This window comes from Mycothermus thermophilus, assembly GCF_041956435.1.
Source record: "Mycothermus thermophilus strain CBS 625.91 unplaced genomic scaffold VTJ04scaffold_7, whole genome shotgun sequence".
Taxonomy (NCBI): domain Eukaryota; kingdom Fungi; phylum Ascomycota; class Sordariomycetes; order Sordariales; family Chaetomiaceae; genus Mycothermus; species Mycothermus thermophilus.
Genome location: NW_027191433.1, coordinates 695,416 through 715,123, shown reverse-complemented (window position 1 = coordinate 715,123; position 19,708 = coordinate 695,416). Strand labels below are relative to the sequence as shown.

At 55.6% G+C, this 19,708-nt stretch overlaps 9 protein-coding genes across 9 annotated transcripts; 5 read left to right on the top strand and 4 right to left on the bottom strand.

The window, feature by feature from the left end:
* Window positions 1-107: 107 nt before the first annotated feature.
* Window positions 108-918, bottom strand: VTJ04DRAFT_9808 (uncharacterized protein; the record flags this gene model as incomplete). The annotated part of the gene is made up of 5 exons (XM_069368395.1): window positions 108-239; window positions 310-503; window positions 561-603; window positions 667-815; window positions 912-918. 5 exons carry the CDS (start codon window positions 916-918, stop codon window positions 108-110), a joined length of 525 nt encoding a protein of 174 aa, XP_069214543.1.
* A 1,117-nt stretch (window positions 919-2,035) lies between these two features.
* On the top strand, window positions 2,036-4,077 carry VTJ04DRAFT_9807 (uncharacterized protein; the record flags this gene model as incomplete). The annotated part of the gene is made up of 4 exons (XM_069368394.1): window positions 2,036-2,290; window positions 2,354-3,389; window positions 3,455-3,965; window positions 4,017-4,077. The coding sequence occupies 4 exons, from the start codon at window positions 2,036-2,038 to the stop codon at window positions 4,075-4,077; spliced, it is 1,863 nt and encodes a 620-aa protein (XP_069214542.1).
* A 4,172-nt stretch (window positions 4,078-8,249) lies between these two features.
* VTJ04DRAFT_9806 (uncharacterized protein) lies at window positions 8,250-9,837 on the top strand (the record flags this gene model as incomplete). The annotated part of the gene is made up of 2 exons (XM_069368393.1): window positions 8,250-8,998; window positions 9,054-9,837. The coding sequence occupies 2 exons, from the start codon at window positions 8,250-8,252 to the stop codon at window positions 9,835-9,837; spliced, it is 1,533 nt and encodes a 510-aa protein (XP_069214541.1).
* A 1,469-nt stretch (window positions 9,838-11,306) lies between these two features.
* On the top strand, window positions 11,307-11,971 carry VTJ04DRAFT_9805 (uncharacterized protein; the record flags this gene model as incomplete). The annotated part of the gene is made up of 2 exons (XM_069368392.1): window positions 11,307-11,496; window positions 11,622-11,971. 2 exons carry the CDS (start codon window positions 11,307-11,309, stop codon window positions 11,969-11,971), a joined length of 540 nt encoding a protein of 179 aa, XP_069214540.1.
* Window positions 11,972-12,047: 76 nt separating this feature from the next.
* Window positions 12,048-13,591, top strand: VTJ04DRAFT_9804 (uncharacterized protein; the record flags this gene model as incomplete). The annotated part of the gene is made up of 3 exons (XM_069368391.1): window positions 12,048-12,498; window positions 12,564-13,100; window positions 13,167-13,591. 3 exons carry the CDS (start codon window positions 12,048-12,050, stop codon window positions 13,589-13,591), a joined length of 1,413 nt encoding a protein of 470 aa, XP_069214539.1.
* An 870-nt stretch (window positions 13,592-14,461) lies between these two features.
* On the bottom strand, window positions 14,462-15,697 carry VTJ04DRAFT_9803 (uncharacterized protein; the record flags this gene model as incomplete). Its single annotated transcript, XM_069368390.1, has 2 exons — window positions 14,462-15,428; window positions 15,489-15,697. 2 exons carry the CDS (start codon window positions 15,695-15,697, stop codon window positions 14,462-14,464), a joined length of 1,176 nt encoding a protein of 391 aa, XP_069214538.1.
* Window positions 15,698-16,296: 599 nt separating this feature from the next.
* Window positions 16,297-17,370, top strand: VTJ04DRAFT_9802 (uncharacterized protein; the record flags this gene model as incomplete). The annotated part of the gene is made up of 1 exon (XM_069368389.1): window positions 16,297-17,370. The coding sequence occupies one exon, from the start codon at window positions 16,297-16,299 to the stop codon at window positions 17,368-17,370; it is 1,074 nt and encodes a 357-aa protein (XP_069214537.1).
* Window positions 17,371-17,715: 345 nt separating this feature from the next.
* VTJ04DRAFT_9801 (uncharacterized protein) lies at window positions 17,716-17,979 on the bottom strand (the record flags this gene model as incomplete). Its single annotated transcript, XM_069368388.1, has 1 exon — window positions 17,716-17,979. One exon carries the CDS (start codon window positions 17,977-17,979, stop codon window positions 17,716-17,718), a length of 264 nt encoding a protein of 87 aa, XP_069214536.1.
* A 360-nt stretch (window positions 17,980-18,339) lies between these two features.
* Window positions 18,340-18,921, bottom strand: VTJ04DRAFT_9800 (uncharacterized protein; the record flags this gene model as incomplete). The annotated part of the gene is made up of 2 exons (XM_069368387.1): window positions 18,340-18,768; window positions 18,886-18,921. The coding sequence occupies 2 exons, from the start codon at window positions 18,919-18,921 to the stop codon at window positions 18,340-18,342; spliced, it is 465 nt and encodes a 154-aa protein (XP_069214535.1).
* Between the last annotated feature and the right edge of the window lie 787 nt (window positions 18,922-19,708).

The following is a 19,708-nucleotide window of genomic DNA, read 5'->3' as shown; positions in this document are numbered from 1 at the left end:
GCGCTGGAGGATGTACGACACGCAAAGAAGAGTCTAGATATATTGTGGTATCTCTCGTCATGTGTTTCTCCCTGCATCAAGATGCTTTACCAGATGTGTTGGCTCTGTCAGCTCGAGATAACCTCCTCGGTCGGGCCCTCCTTAGGTTGGCTTTTGCTCTTGCTGTTATTATTCTTGTTGTTGGAGTTATTGGCCGCAGTTGGCTTCTGCGATGGTTGTGCCACCAACTCTAGGGTCACCTGTGCAGAGAGATGTCAGTACCTAGAGGCGGGTGACCAGAATGATTCCGGTCCCAAGAGGAGTGCTCACCGGCCCATCGTTGACCAAGGCAACCTGCATCATGGCCTGGAAGACGCCATTCTTCACCTTGTCCGGCGAATAGCCTGCCTGGACCCGGCTGTAGAAGTACTCGTAAAGCCTCCTTGCTTCATCTCCTCCCATGGCCCCGTGAAAGTCGGGCTTGTTTCCTTTCTTGGTTGAGGCCAGCAGGGTGAATTGGGACACTGGAAATGAATGAGCCATGACCGTGGGAGCGTAGAAACGCCGGCGTCAGTCCTTACCGCAGAGGACCTCTCCACCTATGTCCTGGACGTTCTTCTTCCACTGCATGTCCTGGTCAGTACCCATTACGCTCCTGGCCATTCTGTTGTCTAGGATCTTTCATACCCGACCCCCTGATTCATCATCCCAAAGCTTCAGTTTCAGGACCTTGGCAGCGAGGGAGTCTGCCTCCTTTTCTGTGTCACCAGGGGCCACAGCGGCAAAAACCAACACGCCTTTGCCAATTTGCGAGACCACCTGTTGGTCAACTGTAACTGAAGCCGAGAGCACTCTCTGCAGTATCGCTTTCTGTGTGGTCAGTATGGTAATCCGCCAGGACTGGAGAAGTTGAAGTCTGCTGGGGGGCACACCTTTCATCTCGAGCTCGGTGTCGAGTGTAACCGGAATCGGGTGGCAGAAAATACAGAGCCTCGACAGGAAGGAAAACACGTGGACAGGTACTCGTGTGCTCTCCTCTGTATCCGTGCTTCGAGAGTTCCATGATTGTGGGAGAGTCGTCCTACTCGTAGTTCCTCAAGAGTGGGGCGGCAAAGGAGCCCAGGTTGCGTTCCCCCTAGCACCAAGGGCAGAGTACTCGGTCAAGGATAGTGACAACTGTCACATCCACCCGAGGCCCATGTGCCTCCATTCAAACTAACTCCAATATCCAGAGGCTGTGATATGCATTCCCTGAACATAGGTATCTCCTGTCGATCGAGTGCCCTGTCTACACATCAACATCCATCCCCGGAATCCTAACACAGTGAGAAATACAGTGTGGATTTGTTAAACTGGCATTTACACAGCATCGGCCTCGTCTCCGATGTCATTCCGTCACTGCCCCTCCACACCAATATTACTCGTCCCATCCAAGTACACAAGCCCCAAAATGTAAGGCGAAATATTCCTCCGCACACTGAAACTCTGAAACTCGAGAAAATTGAACCACTTAAGGTGCTGTGCATGAGACATCTCATACCTAGAGCAGGAAGAATCCCGTCTATGTGACAGGAGCATCTCTCCAGTTCCTGCCCGTAGACAGTGTTATTTCAAGGCACTCTACTGTGCACAACCACGCGCCAACCACAAGCCAGGCTGGGGCTTTCCCCGATCCACGATCCTGGGATTGTGACCCGCAACCGCTTTGTTTCAGCAACTGCCACCGACAACCAGCACTGCTCAGAACGACCACACTTTCCAAGCGCAATTCACTTCGAGCTGATCATCCGCAACTTGGCCCGAACAAACGGATCTCTCGTCGCTATTTCATCCAAGAGGTAGGTAGCCGCCAGTCCGCACATCCGACAGATGACGTGTCTTGCGACGACGTTGGCCCCATTTCCACCGACATCCATTGACCTCCGTCACCGAGGCAGTTTGCGACCCGGCTGTTTGTGCCGGACGACACCTATCTGACCGAGCTGATCCTCGACTCTGTCATCCCACGATTTGACTGCGCGCATCTCCATCACGAGCCGGTCCCACCACCAGCAAAATGGCGGCACGAAAACTCCAACAGGAAGTCGACAAATGCTTTAAGAAGGTGGCCGAGGGCGTCGCGGAATTTGAGGCCATCTACGAGAAGATTGAGCAGTCGACAAACCAGGCGCAGAAGGAAAAGTTGGAAGACCAACTCAAGCGCGAAATCAAGAAGCTCCAGAGGCTCCGCGATCAAATCAAGACATGGGCTGCCAGCAATGACATCAAGGACAAGGCCCCGCTGCTGGAGCAGCGGCGTCTAATCGAGACGGTGCGCTTCACCAGCCAACCTGGACTCTGCTGTCCTGGAGGGACCAGCTGACGGTCTGTATAGCAAATGGAGAAGTTCAAGGCGGTCGAAAAGGCCATGAAGACCAAGGCGTATTCCAAGGAAGGGTTATCCGCCGCGGCCAAACTCGACCCCAAGGAACAAGCCAAAGTTGAGGCAAGCGACTTCTTGAGCAGCATGGTCGATGAGCTGGAGCAACAAATCGAAACCCTCGAAGCCGAGAGCGAATCAATACAAGCTACCATGAAGAAGGGCAAGGGGCATGCCGCCAAGGCGGAAAGGATATCCGAGATCGAGCGCATCATTGAGCGCCATAAATGGCACCAAGGGAAGCTGGAGCTAATCAGACGTTCCCTTGAGAACGGCGGCGTCGACGCAGAACAGGTCAACGAGCTTGGCGAGAACATCAAGTACTATGTCTCGGATGGCATGAATGATGACTTCATGGAAGACGAGACCATGTATGACGACTTGAACCTTGAGGAAGAGGAAGACCAGTACGGCATGAACCTGGACAACGACCGCGTCTCCTCCCAAGACACCCAGTCCATACAGGACGATCCATCCGCGGAGGCTGCCGAATCCAAGCCCGCAAGCGCCCCATCAGCGAAACAACGGAATGCCCTCGACAACACGAGACGTCCTTCGGCCCAGCTCAAGTCCCCCCTCCCGACGCTGGCGACTGTTCACAGCACCCCGCTACCGACTCTCAGCAATGGCGCCCTTGCCAATGTGGGCATGAAGCCAGCCGCAGCGCCGGCACCGCGCGAAGGGTTAAAATATGCCAGCGCAGCCGCCGCGGGGGCAAACAACGTCGGCATTGCCCCGTTACCACCTCCGCCATCAACATCCGGTCCTGCGAGGACAAGTGCTGCAAACTCGCCAAGCGTCGTATCGGCCCAGCCAGTCTCCCAAGACAAGGGTTCGGCTGCACACCCTCCCGGCCCCCAGCAGAAAGGAGCAGGGAAAGGAAAGGGCCATCAACAACAAGCAGCAGCAGCGGCGGCGGCAGCGGCAGCGGCAGCGGCAGCAGCCCCGGTACCAACACCGGCGGCTCCCGAAACAGCCGACTCCTCCAAAGGTATGTGTGTCCAACTTTGCGTGACTCTCTTCTGATGCCATTCTGACTTTGAGAAACCTGTTCAGCTGCGCAAGCCAACGGGGCAAGCAACGGAATCAAGCCTATTGCCGAGGCGGAAGAAGAGGAATCCATCTACCACCTCCCCGCATCATTACGAGATCTGGTCGAGTCCTTCGAAGCGACCAAGCGGCGCCCAGCGCCCATCAATGCGCCCGCAACACAGCGGATGCAAGCGACCGCCGAGGCTAGCAAGCCCGGCATTCTGGACGCCGAGCCACCACGCCACTACCAGCCCGACATCCGGTTCCAGTCGCACACGCGCTTCCCGCAGGAACCCCTCCCCATCTTCGACGACCCGCGACTGTACGCGCGTATTGACCCGGACACGTTGTTTTACGTCTTCTACTACAAGCAGGGCACCTATCAGCAGTATCTTGCTGCTCGCGCCCTGAAGGATCAGAGCTGGCGCTTCCACAAGCAGTACCAGACATGGTTTCAACGCCATGAGGAGCCAAAGTCCATCACTGAGGAGTTTGAGCAGGGCACCTACCGCTTCTTTGACTATGAGAGCACATGGTTAGTACCCAGGATTGGTGGTCTGGGGAGCTGATGACTGACCAAGAGTAGGATGAACCGCCGGAAAGCCGATTTCAAGTTTGCCTACAAGTACCTCGAAGATGAGGTTTGAGCTTTCCTTCTGGCAATTTCATGGGCAACTATGGGTGCATTTTGCAACACTCAGTCGCATTGACCTTTGGTCATTCCAACATGTCGTATGTTTGTGTAAGTCTACTACTCTGATTGGTCGTCGTCATTCGGGCTTGTTGGGGCGAGGGTGGCGAGAACTCATAAGAGCAGGTTAGGGTTAGGGATGGCGGTGCATATGATTGCCCATCCTATCTCTGAATGACCCGATTATACCAGGCTCTGTGGAATGGGACATGCATTCAAGGCAATAGCATTGCGATATCACACTTGCGGTGATTGTGTTTATTGTGCGTTGATCAGAACGTGAGATGCCCATGCTTGCCTGAACTACGAACAACCAGACTGCGGTTGAGACTCTATGATGAGTATGCTCTGTTTCCATGCCACCATGTTATCCCTGACTCACAGTAACCCCCACGGCTGGTAGTATGTTGCGCGTCCCTAAAAGACCATTAAAATCCAGCTTACAAATAGGTTTGCCCGGGCGATTGATGAGTTGGGGCAAGTCCTCGGTGTGAGAGTTTGTGAGCCGTGGCGCTTTATCCGCCTCACTTTGTATCATAATCTACGCCTGCTGCTCGCCGTGCTTGCCGAGTAGAATGGGGTTCCGGTTTCATGCCGGAGGAGGGTTGCGGTGACCCAGCCCTGTACTACACCGAGGTGAGGATGTCGCGGCGGGAGGAAAATGGAGTCGCCATGGGCTGACGGGACAGTATGCGCAAAGGGCATACCGGCGACGTAGTACGTGATTCTCCTGCTCGCGGAGGAGACTGTTATGTATTTTGGGGTTGAGGCTATGCTTCTACTATAGGCCTCTCGCATTTGAATGTCCAATAACATGACTTTTCAGTGACAACAGTTGTGGTGTCAAGCTTGGTTCAACCACAGTGCAAGCAGGCTGGGAGAGAAACTTCAGTGGATGCGGCTCTTTTTATGTTGTCTCGCTGGGCCGTGTTAATACGTCATAAGCGCAGCTCTCGGCTCTAGATCGTTGGATTCGATGATTTCGGTGTGTCCCTCGTGTCTGCCCGGCCCGATTCATTTGGCTTACTCTAACCAATCCGGTCACGAGGTCACAGTATCATGTCTCAATTTTTCTAGTACGTCGTCATATTATGAATGGCTCAGGCTCAACATCATCCCGAAGATTCGGTACTCAAAACACAACACGGGTAACATTGGTGAGGAGTTTGACAGTATTGACTCACCAGGCCGGGTCTTGCTTGTCTGCCTACTCGCACTACACAGCATGGCACTTTTGTCGTCGGCTTGGCGTTCAGCCAGCCACCAAGGGCTTGATTCGCTGTCCTCTGCGCTCTCCCCACTCTGGGGTGAACATATGAAAAGTGAATCCGGAAGGACGGAACAGCCTCCAGCTGCGGCCATAATGGCGTCAGCTACCGGGCATTGGTGGTCCTTGGGGTTGTTGCTGAGAAGCCAAGTGAGGCGGGGAGCTCATAGATCTTTGGGTGTCACAGAATGACGTGCTAGCTTGAATCTCCTGCAGTAGTCCGGGCGTACTCACAGCCTTTCGGGAGTTCAGGGTACGTGTTCAGACATAAATGGTTCAGCCAGGCAGACTGGAGTTGAAGTAAGTTCCGCGCCCCCGCGATGCGAGAGCGGCTGTCGCCCAAGGGCAGTACATACAGGTGGAATGGACCATACCATGTTAGGTAGAGTTATGCGTTCGGACTAGTGTAGGCAGAACAACTGAGCGGTCCAGTCCGCTGGGACGGCCGGCTTGGGCTGTACGTCACGAAATCTGGGGTTGGGATAGTGCCCGGCATGGAGTGCGGGGATATAAGATTTGGAGAGCTTCATTCTAGGATATAGATCTTGGAAGTAGGAGGTCCCAGTCGTGCTCATGATTGGGTATGCAATCATATCTGATGTCCAGCGCCCGGCAGAGAATTGACAGTCGTGGCTCCATGAAAGAAGGAGAGAATCCGGTATTTGGGGGCACTTCGGCGACCCCCGCGATCATTCAGATCCATGACATGGTTCTCGGTGGCTGCCCTGAGCGGCGGACATGCTTGCGGTTCGTCAGAGGTTGAGAATGTTGGCGCCTGGCATGACCGTTGGCTTAGATGAGAAACGTTTGTTGTTGCTGGACCTGGACGACGACGGCGACAGCGCCCGGTCGAAGGGCCGGTGTTACTCGGGGATAGATTCCGGTGCCCAGTGCCCGGCATCAATGATGGGAGTTGTTGACGGATTTACTTAGTAGTGTACTCCATGCTGATGGCTAGGTCGGGCGTTTGGCTGACTAGTTCGCACTCAAGGCATCACAGCGCAATGAGTCCTGCCGAGGAGTAGGTCGTCATGGTTGAACGAGAGCTGACATGAGAGAGATGCGGCTCAATCCCCTTACATAGCCGATGCTACTCCGGTCTGTGGCAGCAGGGCAGGATTTCTCTGTTGGCGACGAGGTGCGCGAAGGTGCCAGGCTTCCGTTTCGATCTGCACTGGCAATCCATCACGATGAAATAAATCACTCAAACACACCGAGGCGCAGCATCGTAAGGGGGGGTCAGTCTGTGAGGCTAGTGGTCGCAGCGGTTGATGGTGGTGAGGTTAACGTTATCGTTATCGTTAGTTTTTGTGGAGCAGCTGGATGGAGACCCACTTGGACAGCAGTCTTGGCCAATGAGAGGACTTCGCTCTTCGAGCCGCATCATACCCATGTCCGTTCACCGAGGGAGTCTGGGGCCTTTCCTTGGTGAAGACCCAATGAAAGACTGCGGGGCAGACCAGGCTCAGCTAACCCCCACTTGTTCGGTGCGCGGCCTTGTTCGACTCTAGCCGTCTCGCATTCAAGGCATCTTGTTGCCTTCTTCGACTTCCCGTTGACTTCAAGAGATTGGTTCCTTCTTGATGCAGGCTCCGACGCGGCGATTCAAGTCCCCGATGAAAGTCCATGTTGCTGGTGTCCGTAGCGGATCCAAGTCAAAGGGTGGTTGTCGATTCTGTTGTCCCGAGTTTCTGTGGGCCTCATCGCAGCAGCAAGTCTCCGTGGACAAACATGACTTAGGCACCATCCGACCTACTCTACTCCCAGTGCGTTCTGAGTTACACCCATCCACGCGGTTGCTTACCTACCTTAGGTACCGAACTCGTCATCGAGTTTTGGACGTACAGCCGTAGCGTGGCTGTCTCAAGCGACCGAATGGCCAGTGCACCTGTGACATCTGGGGCCGCCAAACCTTCCAAAACGGTTCGCCGAGTTCCTAAATTCCATCCGCCAAATGGGATACTGTCTCGTCTTCACGTGGTGTTGATGGAGTCCAATGGATTGTATTTCACATGCCGAGACGAGAGGACAGCGGAAAGACCGGAACCATAAAAAGCATCAACAAGGTACTGTAGGTAGGAAGTAGGCCGGCACATTTAGGTTCCTTGCTTGCCCGGATCCTGGGAAAACTTGCCCCGTCTTTATGGGTTTTTTTCGGTGCCCGAACGCCCGTTACCGTCGTGACCGTCCTCAACATTGACAGGGTCCAATGACCGCACACCACTCTGGCCATTCGGGCATCATGGAGGGTATCAGCAGCAAATCCCGCGTCAACCTGGCAGCCATCGAATCACCTGCTCAAGCCGAAGCGCCACAACCCAGGCGTCTCTGTATAGAAGAGTTCTTATCGCCATGGCTGTGGCCTGAGGCACCAGAGTGCCCACCTGTGCTTCAGGGCCATGGCTCGCAGAGCCTCTTCTTCTTTTGTAATCCTGCCTGGTCCAGGAACTATTTCCGCTCTTACCGTCTTCAGCTCAGTCCACACCCTATCCTTGCTCGTTCGCCTTACCCTGACCAACCTACATGCATCAGTTCGCCTCACTCTCTCTCCATTAGTTTGGTTGTATAAGACTGCCCATCCCTTCTTCGAAACTTGCTGTGTTCATTATTGGTCCTTCTCGACTGCATCTCGCTTTGTCTTTTCGCCATAGTTTCATCCAGTCATTCACCTTTTCAATCAACGCTGAGCCAATCTCACACTCAACCCAATCCCTGTACTTGTGTCTGTCAACCCTGACATAGGGGCCTCAACCACTTTCCGCCCGTCGGTGAAGGCAACCCATACTGGCTTGCCTGCAGATAGACTGGGTATTGGTGGTGCTCAGGGTCACTTACTACCCAAGCCACAAGAACAAATACAAATGGATATTCCTTCTGCCTCCGCCGTCGCTTTCCAAGCCTCCTATGATATATCCCAGGGCTACAATGGCGACCGGATCAATTCCCCCGGCTCTCCGCCGGACATGACCCGGAGTCAATCCCAGTCCACCATCGGCACAGATAGCATCATGTCCATAAGCCCCTCGAGTTCCGGGTACTCCAATGCCTTCCGGCTCCCGACGTACTTCGCCAAACACGAAGTTGCATCGTCTTGCGGTGGAAACGACTGGCAGACGACGGTGGTGTACGACATTCCAGCAGAGTCTTACCCCGCCACCTTCATAGACGCCAGCCAGGCAGTGTCCCCGGACACGATTGGATCCCCATCCTGGTCTTTTGACAACCTCAAGAGCGTTGATCAATACTCCTACGAGAGCTTCGTGTACCCAGACCCAGATCACTTGGTTTTGCATGTCGGATCTCACCACGCCCTGATCGACTTACCCCAGGAGCTCGCTCTACAGGGGAACCCGTCGCTGTTTGACAAGTCCGGTCCAAGCAACGGGGACGCCCCTCAAACGGCCACGGATTTCCGAAGATACACCGCTCAGACCCGGCTCCAGTTTCCGGAAGAGAGCCCAGAGGATACCTATTTTACGTCGTGCACTGATTTGGAGGCTCATGACACAGGGGGGGCTGCTCAGGGTGCCCCAGTCCGGCCTGAAACTGGGCCCGAGGACCAATATTCTTCCGGGAGCGCGTCTCCCTCGGCATCTCGTCACTTGACCAAGTAAGGACATTGACCATCTTTTTGTCCAAGGTAGTGTATGTTGACCAAAGTACAGCTCTCCTGCTGCTGGGCGCACGCAGAGAAAAAAAAGGTACCTTTGCAAGTTTCCTGGGTGTGGAAGAGGGGCTAGTCGACAAGCCGATCTGCAGCGGCACTACAACACTGTCCACGGGTGTTCTCAAGAAGGTAAAAAGAACACCTTCACATGCGACTACAAAAAGTGTGCGCGAAATCTCGAGGGGTTCCGCCGGCCGGACCATTTCCGCGATCATCTCCGAGATTTCCACAAGGAAGACATGCTGCGACGAGGAAAGGGTGACGAAGGCGCCGATTGGTGGGACGAGCGATCTACACAATCGATGCTCAAGGGTTGGTGGCGCTGCTCCAAATGCTTCGTGCGCGTCTCCATCAAGAAGTACGGCTACAACTGTTCCTCCTGCGGCAAGGCTTGCGAGAGACAGCGAGTGGAAATGAGACAGCAGCGGCAGGAGAAGATGCTGTCGTCGTCTTTGGAGCCTTGCTACTCAATGCCCGACTTTTTGGGGACAGTCAGTGTCTTTAAGGACCCGAGCAAGCAAGACGCGGTTTGCACAGACACGGTCAAGACAGATTCCAACACCGACAGTCCGTCCAAGTCAACGTCCGACAACGAGGCCACCATGAAGTCCAGCTGCACTTCCGAGGCTGAGGCTAAGCAAGAGCTTGTTCCTGAGACAAAGTCGGGCCTTCCAACCATCCGCGAGTCTTCAGTCGAGCTGTACCTGGTTACCGAGCCCGAGGGGAGCTCCTTCATGATGCAGCCATACTCGACTCCTTGCTATGTTGGGATGCCGGGTTGAGGCAACAGGTCTATCGAGGCTTGCCTCTCTGACTACCACCACTTCACTTTCGGTTCACTGAACCAAATCCCTTGACATGTCGTCATCAATCTACTATTATCCCGGGTTGGACCGTAAGGGACGCCGCTGTCGCAGCGATGCTATGTCCCCCCCTCCCGGGCTGTTCTTCCAACTCGTGTGCGCTGACGTCCTTGGGAGGTTTGTTATTTGCTTTTGTCGGGTTTCGAATTAGGGAGCAGGATCTTGTCCTTTCATATACGTGTCGACGTTTATGACGATATCACGTTTTCTACTGTTTCTTTTCTTTTATTTCTTGGTTTTCTTTTTCTTTTACTTCTTTTGCTTCCTCGTTCTTTTTGACTTTCCTATCATTGTCGTGACGCCTCTGGTACTACCAGGCCGCGAACGAGCCTGGAGTTTCTCAGTCCCACGTTTATTGAGGAAATGGTACGAGGCTGGGATAGGATGATGGAACGCGGGCTGGCGGTAGGCAACTGGTTGCCTCGCGTGTGCCGTCCCGACCTCGTGCCACCTTCAGCCTGACAAGGCTGTGTATTATAACGTTATACGTTGAACTGCATAAAATGGCGTTGGGGGATCGGGAGGGGCGGCAACTCTACAGGCGTTGGAACTGGGAAACGGGATGGACACATTGATACCTATATATACATAGGGCGGGCATAGACTAGGGTCAGGGATGAAGGATGGAAACGGATGTATGTACAGGTATTTAGGGAGGCGCCTGAGGTACGGGGTTGCATCACAGGTTTTGGTGTACTTCATATGAGTAGAAGGTACCGATGATGCATTAAACAAGAGTACGAGTGTCTTCCCCTAGGGAGGAATCTGTGATCTCGACGCCACACCGGTGAGAGTCTTAGCACAGATCTTCTAAGGCTGCGAATTGCCAGTTCGTCTGACAGCTGACTTTTCTGCCCAGTGATAAACACCTGTACTGTCTTGCCCTTGTATTTGGCAGTCAGCCTGTCCTCGGCGTCGTCTGAGGGTTGGTGTGCGGGGCAGCGGAGGAGGGGTCATCTGAGTGGCGCATGAGATGCCGACTCGGGAAGGGTGCCCGAAAGTATTTCATCATGCAGCCTCCTACCTGATATACGGATGCTTCGCGCCAACGACCTGGAAGGTTGGCATCAAGTGGAATCGAGGCATTGCAAAATGTCCATTTCGCAGCAGGCCAAGGAATGACTTCATATGGATTCTGCAGTTACAAAACGCAGCCATATCGGAATGGGACATCACAAACCGCATCTACGGATCGCTTTTTCTCTCCGCACATCGGTCATCCTTGACATCATTCGCACTTCCGGAACGCTGCGTGTTTTTCAGACCGCCCCACACTTTCGTGGAGAAGACCAATCGGAGCACAGCACCGTCAGGAACGTGGTTCCGCCTTGCAAGGGATCCCCGCGCTTTTGCTCCACTCCGAGTCTCCAACGAGGCCCTCCCCGGTTATGGTCCGCTCCGCTGCCGGAACCAGTTTTGACATTTTTGAAGTCTCAATTGCTGCTCTTGAAGATCCTGCTGCGGCAATTCGGTTGCATTCACCACCAGTGGATTTTTTCTTCTGTCTGTGTGTGTTTTTTTGCAGACACACGGGACAGGACTTCAGGATTTCAGGCTTAAGTCTTGACTTTTCACCCGGTACGTCTCACAGACAAAACCATCAGACGGATGTCTGCTTGTCAAGAAACATATAAATCTTCTTCCCCGCCGACCCCTCACTCCACCCCACGAGCCACTTTTACTGACTTCCTCAACCTCTCAAGACACCGCCAAGCAAGGCCCAACCCCTTGGAAGCCCCCTTGGTGTCACGTATCACAGTCCGGCAGAACGCGGCTGGCACCGGGTCGTTCCCAGTTTCCAACCTCCTCAGCAAGCCTGAACGCCGATTCTCCAAAATTTCTTGAAGTTCCTCTCTTCCGGACGCACTACCGCGGCCCACTCCGAGCGTCCAATCAAGACCCGGATTCACCACATCTTGACGGCGCTTCACCTCGGCTTTCGTCCGTCGGGTCTCGCAACCGCTCTCCAATCGCTGCTCCGAAGGCCCGACCGGATCCTCAGAGTCCTGTGAACGGACGGCCCGATCCGGGGTTCGCAATTCTCGCCTCCTAGGCCGAGTCCCTCTCTCTTATATATCTTACCCCCTTATCTTTTACTTCTTTCCCCTCCTCCTTCCCCTTCTTTCACCATGTCGTCCGCCGTCGCTAGCCTTCGTGCTTCTCTCCTGCGCCCCTCCACCATCTCTCGCGCCGTTTTTGCCCCCGTGCCTAGCACCCGTGCCACCCCGGTCTTTACAAACGTCTCTCGCGCCACTCCCGTTTTCGCGTACTCGCGCATCAACCGCCGCACCATGGCTACCGAGGCCCCCATCAAGAAGATCAAGGTCAAGAACCCCGTCGTCGAGCTCGACGGCGATGAGATGACCCGCGTCATCTGGAAGGAGATCAAGGAGAAGTTCATCTATCCTTACCTGGATATCGACCTGAAGTACTATGACCTGGGCCTCGAGTACCGCGACCAGACCGACGACCAGGTCACCCTTGACGCCGCTGAGGCTATCAAGAAGTACTCTGTCGGCGTCAAGTGTGCCACCATCACCCCTGATGAGGCCCGTGTGAAGGAGTTCAACCTGAAGAAGAGTACGTGAGATTTACTAGCCTCATCCGGTCTTTCTGGGTTCGCCGATACTGATCTTGTCTAACAGTGTGGCTCTCGCCCAATGGCACGATCCGCAATGCTCTTGGCGGCACCGTTTTCCGTGAGCCCATCGTCATTCCTCGCATCCCAAGGCTCGTCCCTGGGTGGAAGAAGCCCATCATCATTGGCCGTCACGCGTTCGGTGACCAGTACCGTGCCAAGGACACCGTCATTCCCGGGCCTGGCAAGGTCAGCCTTGTCTACACCCCCGAGGGCGGCGAGCCCCAAGAGATCGAGGTGTACCAGTTCAAGAACGGCGGCGGCGTTGCCCAAGCCCAATACAACACGGATGAGAGCATCACGGGCTTCGCCCACGCCAGCTTCAAGCTCGCCTTGGACAAAGGTCTGCCCCTGTACATGAGCACCAAGAACACCATCTTGAAGAAGTACGATGGCCGCTTCAAAGACATCTTCCAGGAGCTCTACGACACCCAGTACAAGGAGGCTTTCGAGGCCAAGGGCATCTGGTATGAGCACCGCCTCATCGACGACATGGTCGCGCAGATGATCAAGAGCAGCGGCGGTTACGTCATGGCTCTGAAGAGTGAGTTTTGGTCCTTCTAGCAATTCTGGCAGCATAACCCTTTCTAACACGCTCCCCCCCGTATAGACTACGACGGTGACGTCCAGTCCGACATCGTCGCCCAGGGCTTCGGCTCGCTCGGCCTCATGACCTCTGTCCTCATCACCCCCGACGGCAAGACCTTCGAGTCCGAGGCCGCCCACGGCACCGTCACGCGCCACTACCGCGAGTACCAGAAGGGCCGGGAGACCTCGACCAACCCCATCGCCTCCATATTCGCCTGGACGCGCGGCCTGATCCAGCGCGGCAAGCTGGACGACACCCCCGAGCTGGTCGCCTTCGCTGAGAGCCTCGAGCAGGCCTGCATCGACACCGTCGACATTGACGGCATCATGACCAAGGATCTGGCTCTCGCCTGCGGCAAGACCGCCCGCGAGGACTATGTCACCACCAACGAGTACATGGCCGCCGTGGAGCGGAGGTTGAAGCAGAGCTTGAAGGAGAAGCTTTGAACAAGGAGGTGTGGAACAAATCATACCGACAACGGCGAGAGCCCCCCTTACCTACGTTCCTGGCCTGGGGCCAAGAAGCCGGTGCCAGGAAGTGTGAAAGGGGGGAGCACTTCCATCGCCGACCCCTCCAAAAAACCTGCCCCGTAGTCTGATAAACATGTCAGGGCCGAGGCGGTCCCGAGGTGTCTCCTCGGGATACCTCAGAAGCTGGTCTTGAGTTCAGCGACAAGCGGACGGTTTTGGATGCCGCCGAGACGGCGTTTGCATGTCAACCGCCTTCTATTTTATTTAGGGCCCATTTGTACAGATTTTGTGTTGGAGCCAGGTTTTTCCTTGTCACGATATGGTCAAAAGTTTCTTGTACATATACCAAGGGTTCCGTTTTGGAACAACTGGGGATGAATGGTCATGGCGATGGATTAGGCTGGGTATGATTCCAATGTGGGTTAGCACACAATACCATGGATCTGGATGACTTGGCCAATACTTGATTCTCTCTACCTGTGATGAATGATGGTGATGAATGTACTGTCGATTGTAAGGGGTGCATCAACCACGACCACGTCCCCTAAACTCGGAAAACCCAGAAACGGCCTTCATTCCATTTGACGTGATGACACAGGGCAAGAGAAACCGCAAGAATTACAGAGCCAACGGCATAGATATACATCGTACACGATCCAACACCACCCCCAAACTCCTTGTCCAGCGTCCTCCAGATAAAGTGCCCTTGGGCAAGATTTTGAAACCAACCACCATCCAAACCCATTGAGCCCTTTCCCACCACCAACCAACCCAGCCAACAGCATCCCAATCCCGATAGAGAGCCAATCTCCCTCCCCTGTTCATTAATCGAAACCCAAGCCAACATCAATCCACTTCGACCCCCTCCCCTTTCGGCTTCTTCCCCGCCACCGGCGTCTTCTCAACCGCAACCCCATCACTTTTCCTCACCTTCTTCTTGGCCGGCCTACTGCTCCCGCCCTTGGGCCTATACCCCGGGTCATCATCCACCACCCGCTTTCTCTTGCCCGCCTTTACGGCAATCGGTGTCACCGGCCCGCCCGCAACGCTCGCATCATCGTCCATATCCTCGAAACTATCCGCCGCAGCGGCAGCCGCGCGCGCGTGCGCGGCGCTGGCGCGTTTGGACGCCCGAGCAGAAGAAGGAGCAGCGCGGGGGCCGCGGTCGGCGGATTTCGCGCCGGCGCCGCGACGCGCCGACTGGGGGGTGTCGTCTGGCCCGCCGCCGTTTTCCTTGCCTCCGGCGGCGGCCTCTTTCTCGTGCTCGCCGTCCTGGAGGAAGGTTTTGGGGGCGTGCTTGCGCAGCCAGTTGTAGACGGACGTGGGGTTGCGGAGGGCAAAGTCGCGCTGGGTGTCGCGGGGGGATTGCTGGGCAGCGTGGGCGAGGGGGGCGAGCGTTGGGAGGAGGTCCTTTTTCGCTGTTGATGAGGATCCCTCCGAGCCCGACTTGTCGTTGGCAAGCTGGTTGTCGAGTTCCCAGATGTAGTTGTCGATGTCGTCTGCTGTGAGGAAGGTTGGGGGGTGCGGAAGGCCTTGTTGCGGGTCGGCGGGCGAGTCGCGGCCGGCTTCAATGTCGGCGACAAATTCTGGGAAGTGCTCGGCGGCGGAGGCGTAGGTGATGTGTGGCACTTCCTTGAGGAGTTGTTTGTAGGATTTCGCGGGCGGAGGGCCCGGGGGTGGTGTTGATGGGCGGTCGATGTCGAGGATGAGGGCGTCTTCGTCGTCGGATGGAGGGTCAAGGCTGAGGTCTATCCGTTTCTCTGGCGGGATCTGGCGCGAGTTATTGACGTCAAGGAGGATGTCGAGGAGGCGGCTGGAAAAGAGGTCAGTTAGGAACATATGGGCAAATTGAGCACGGGGGGAGGAGACAAACTCTTTCTGGACGGCTAGCCTCTTCGCTGTGGCCAACGCCTTCTGCTCGAGGCGATGAAGTTCCTCGCCCTCGTGCATCTTTTGGTCGAAGATGAGGCGCATCTTGCGATACTTTTTCTTCCATGAGCGGTAAGTGGGCTTTTCGGCCGGCTCGTCCTCTTCGGCCTTGACCCTCAGGTCTAACCGGTTGCGCGGTGCAACCTCGGTCATGGTGGTGGCTGTTCAGATTGGCTGGCGAGGACGACTGTGATTCGATCGACGGGAGATGGTGTTGTTGATGGAAACGGTTGATGGTTGATGGTTGAGTCTCGGATGCGTGTGGGAAATCGATTGGGGGTTGGAAGTGGTTTGCGAAGGGAGAAAGGATGGCGCCCGGATCGGGTCGTGTGCCGGAGTAAAGGGTCAGAATTGGCTGGCTCGGGACTCCTGAGGCTTGGTGTCATCGTGTTGGAGCGCGCGTTCCTGCTCTTTTTGGAGTGGATCCTTGCGCTGACGACAGGGCTGATCGTGCCGTTACCGTTCAATACATTTTGTTACCATTTATACTCCCGATCGGCAAGATCGGCAGGGTCAGCGCCAAAGGCCAAGGCGGTAGGCGGTAAGATACCGTAACACAGGGGGCCGCAGCCGCGTTAACCGGAAGCGGTTACACGGCTTCTTGTTTGCTCTGACATTTTGGATCAAAACTCAACCGCTCAACTTCTTCATTAGGTCAGACGTCCAACCCCGCCAAACCCACCGCCGACCAACATTTCCTTTGAATGATCAGATTCTTCCACAAAATCCTGAGAAACTTAAGTTTCACAAAGATGGCTGAAGAATCTGCCGCCAAGCGCCTCAAGACCTCCCCTGAAGGGGTCACCATCGGCACCCACAACGGCCACTTCCACGCCGACGAGGCCCTCGCCGTCTACATGCTGCGCACCCATGTGCCCCTCTACTCGGGCGCCAAGCTCATCCGCACGCGCGACCCCAACCTCCTCTCCCAATGCCACACCGTCGTCGACGTCGGCGGCGAATACGACCCCTCCCGCAACCGCTACGATCACCACCAGCGGACCTTCAACACCACCTTCCCCGGCCGCCCCACCAAGCTCAGCAGCGCGGGGCTCGTCTACCTGCACTTCGGCCGAGGGATCGTCGCGCGCAAGCTCGCCCAGCCCGAGGAGAGCGAGACGGTGGGCTTGGTGTGGAACAAGCTGTACGAGAGCTTCATCGAGGCTCTGGACGCGCACGACAACGGCATTGGTGTCTACGACCCGGCCGGGCTGGCCGCGGCGGGGTTGCAGAAGCGGTTTTCTGACGGCGGGTTCACGCTGGGTGCGGTAGTTGGGAGGTTGAATCCCAACTGGAACGATCCCGTCCCCGAGGACCCGGTGGAGGCGCAAGCGGCCGAGGACGCGAGGTTTGAGCTGGCGAGCACCCGTATCGGCGAGGAGTTTGATCGGGACTTGGATTACTACACGAAGGCGTGGCTGCCGGCGAGGGAGGTGGTGGCCGAGGCGTTTGCGGAGAGGAAGCAGTATGACGAGCAGGGACGGATTGTGGTGTTGAAGCGCCAGTCGGCGCCGTGGAAAGATCACTTGTACACTCTGGAGGAGGCCGAGGGGCCCGAGGGAGGCAAGGTGCTCTACGTGCTTTACCCCGAGAAGCCCGCGCCTGATGCCAAGTGGAGGATCCAATGCGTGCCGGTGGCCAAAGACTCGTTTGAGAGCCGGAAGCCGCTGCCGGCTGCGTGGAGGGGTTTCCGTGACGAGGAACTCGATGGGATATCCGGCATTCCCGGGTCAGTGTTTGTGCATGCCTCGGGTTTCATCGGTGGTAACAAGACGTTTGCGGGAGTTTTGGCTATGGCCAAGAAGGCATTGGAAGCCGAGTCCTAAGCAGATCCAAGATGAGGGGATGGGGTTTGTTTACATCGCTGCCCAAGCGGGTCGTCAGGCAAGTGGATAGCTGGGCAGCAAGCGGCGTAGGTTGCGTCGCATCCTTGACCTCGACACCACCCTACAAAACGCGAGGCAACAGAAGCAATGGCTTCACAGTCCAGCAGATGTGCTCGGTCCTCTCCGTTGCTTCAATGGCAACATGGTAGTGCCTATGGAATTCATCAAATAGCTACCCGAAGAATACCGAGAAAAACAAACCGGTACCTGGGCTCGCCGCTGGAGATAGCCAAACCAGAAGACAAAACTCCCCACCCAAGACCCTGACTGGCGGCTCGACCATTTTTAGTGAAGTTGCTTTGTCTGTCTCTCATCGTGATCCTGATTTCTCCAAAGATCCAAGCCACCGTTCGATGTCCTTGTGAACTGGTTGGTCTTGGAGGGACTGGGACGAGCCGGTAGTTGAGAACATTGTGGTCGTTCCATCATCAGACTGGAGAAAAGGAGAGAAAGAACAAGCTCGAAAACAGACAAAAGGAGAGAGAAAACACACTTGACATCCAGTCCGATCCGATCCGTTCTCCTAGTCATCACAACGCTTGGGAGCATTTTTTTCTCGATTTTTTCCTCTCACACCAACCCATCCGGACACAAGAAAACAAAGTAATACACCATAGACCCAACAACCACGAAACGCCTGCAAGCAAAAAGAAAAGGCAGTTCTTTCATTTGATGCGCCGAAGAATTTCCCAGATCTTGGGAAGAGTTCATAACTTCGTAGCCACAGCTGGCAACCTTCTTAAGAAGAGTGCACAACCTGCTTTGCCCGCCCTCCCGCCCGCCTTCATCATTTCATCTCATCGTCAGAAGTAGAAGAAGAAAAGGGCCCCGTTGTTTGTGGCTTTTGCGCATCTTGGCCGGCCGCCTCTCGAGTCTTATGACTCCGAAAAAAAAATGACCGCACGTCGATCATGTACGGGCCGCGCCATCCTGCTGCTGTTGCTCAGCTGGTGCCGCGGTAGGCTGCTGTTGCTGCTGTTCCTGCTGAGCATCCTCAGCCTCCATATCCTCGGCGCTGGCCTCACGGTTGAGGGAGCTGCTCTCCTTGACGACACTTCCCGACTGGGCAAGGCTGGAGGGCTGGTGGGGGTGGGCAAGGCCGCTGGCCAGGCTGTTGGGGCCGGTGATGGGGCTGGTCAGGTGGGGGATGTTCTCGGGCAGGGGGTGCTGGCTGCCGACGGCGCCAGTGTCGACGCTGTTGCCCTTGCCGGCCTTGTTCATGGCGTAGTCGCCGCTGTCGAAGTACTTGCGCTCCTTGAGATGCTTGGCGAAGTGGTCGCTGCGGCTGGGGAGCTTGCCATACAGGCGAAAGAGGCGCTGCTCCTCTGGGGAGAGGGACTGTGAGGGGATGGATGTGTTAGCAGCCATGATGAGCCTGGATGGGGTGTCGGTGATGGTTTTGATGAGGTTGGTAGTATGTCTCTGAGAGGGTAGCTGGGGAGGAGTTGGACTTACGCTGACGTCAATCTTCTTGGCCTTGTGAGGATTCATGGCTGTTGATGTTGTCACCGTGATGAGATATGATAGATGGTTTGCCAAGCGGCCTTGGAGGAGAGAGACGACGGATAACGACACCCTCTCTATCGGCGGGGCGTCACGGCGATGGATCCTTTCGGAGATGCGCTCCGCGCAAACGGTGGCAAGTTGGAGTTTGTATCTCGAGTGTTGAGTTACCACTTCTTGGCGAGCCTCGTCGTGGCAGAGAGTTGTCAGTGGGATGCTGCCCGGCGGAAGGTGTTATAGTTAATGCCTTGGGACTGGAAGGGAAGTGGAATGGGAACCGGGCCAGGCGGGGGTGGGGTTTCGTCACAACGGCCCACCCACGGCAAAGGATCCATCGGATGGGGACCCACAAGTCGCCGGTTAACTGAGTCAGGCAACCATGCCCAGCCATTCAGCCTTGCGGCTGTTAGCGCGTGACTTTTGCGCCATGGAAGCCCGGGCCGCTTTGTGGCCCGTGCGTCACTTCCCAAGCCAGGATCGGATCCGCCGTCTGAACTGCCCGTGTCTGTTCAACGTTCAACAACAGCGGCTGCAACACCAAACCGCTACATATCGAACCACTAACACACGACTTGAACATATCGAGACCGCCAATTATGGCACCAGGGTTTCACAACTGGCTCATATTAACCACAGAAAAGAACCCCCAGGCTTCAGGGGATGGGAGGGTTGTTTCGCCAAAGGGATAACATGTTCGACACAACAAAGCGACATCAGAGTGACGTTCCAAACCCATTCAATCTCATGAGTGAGGTAGTCTCCAGAACCGTTTACA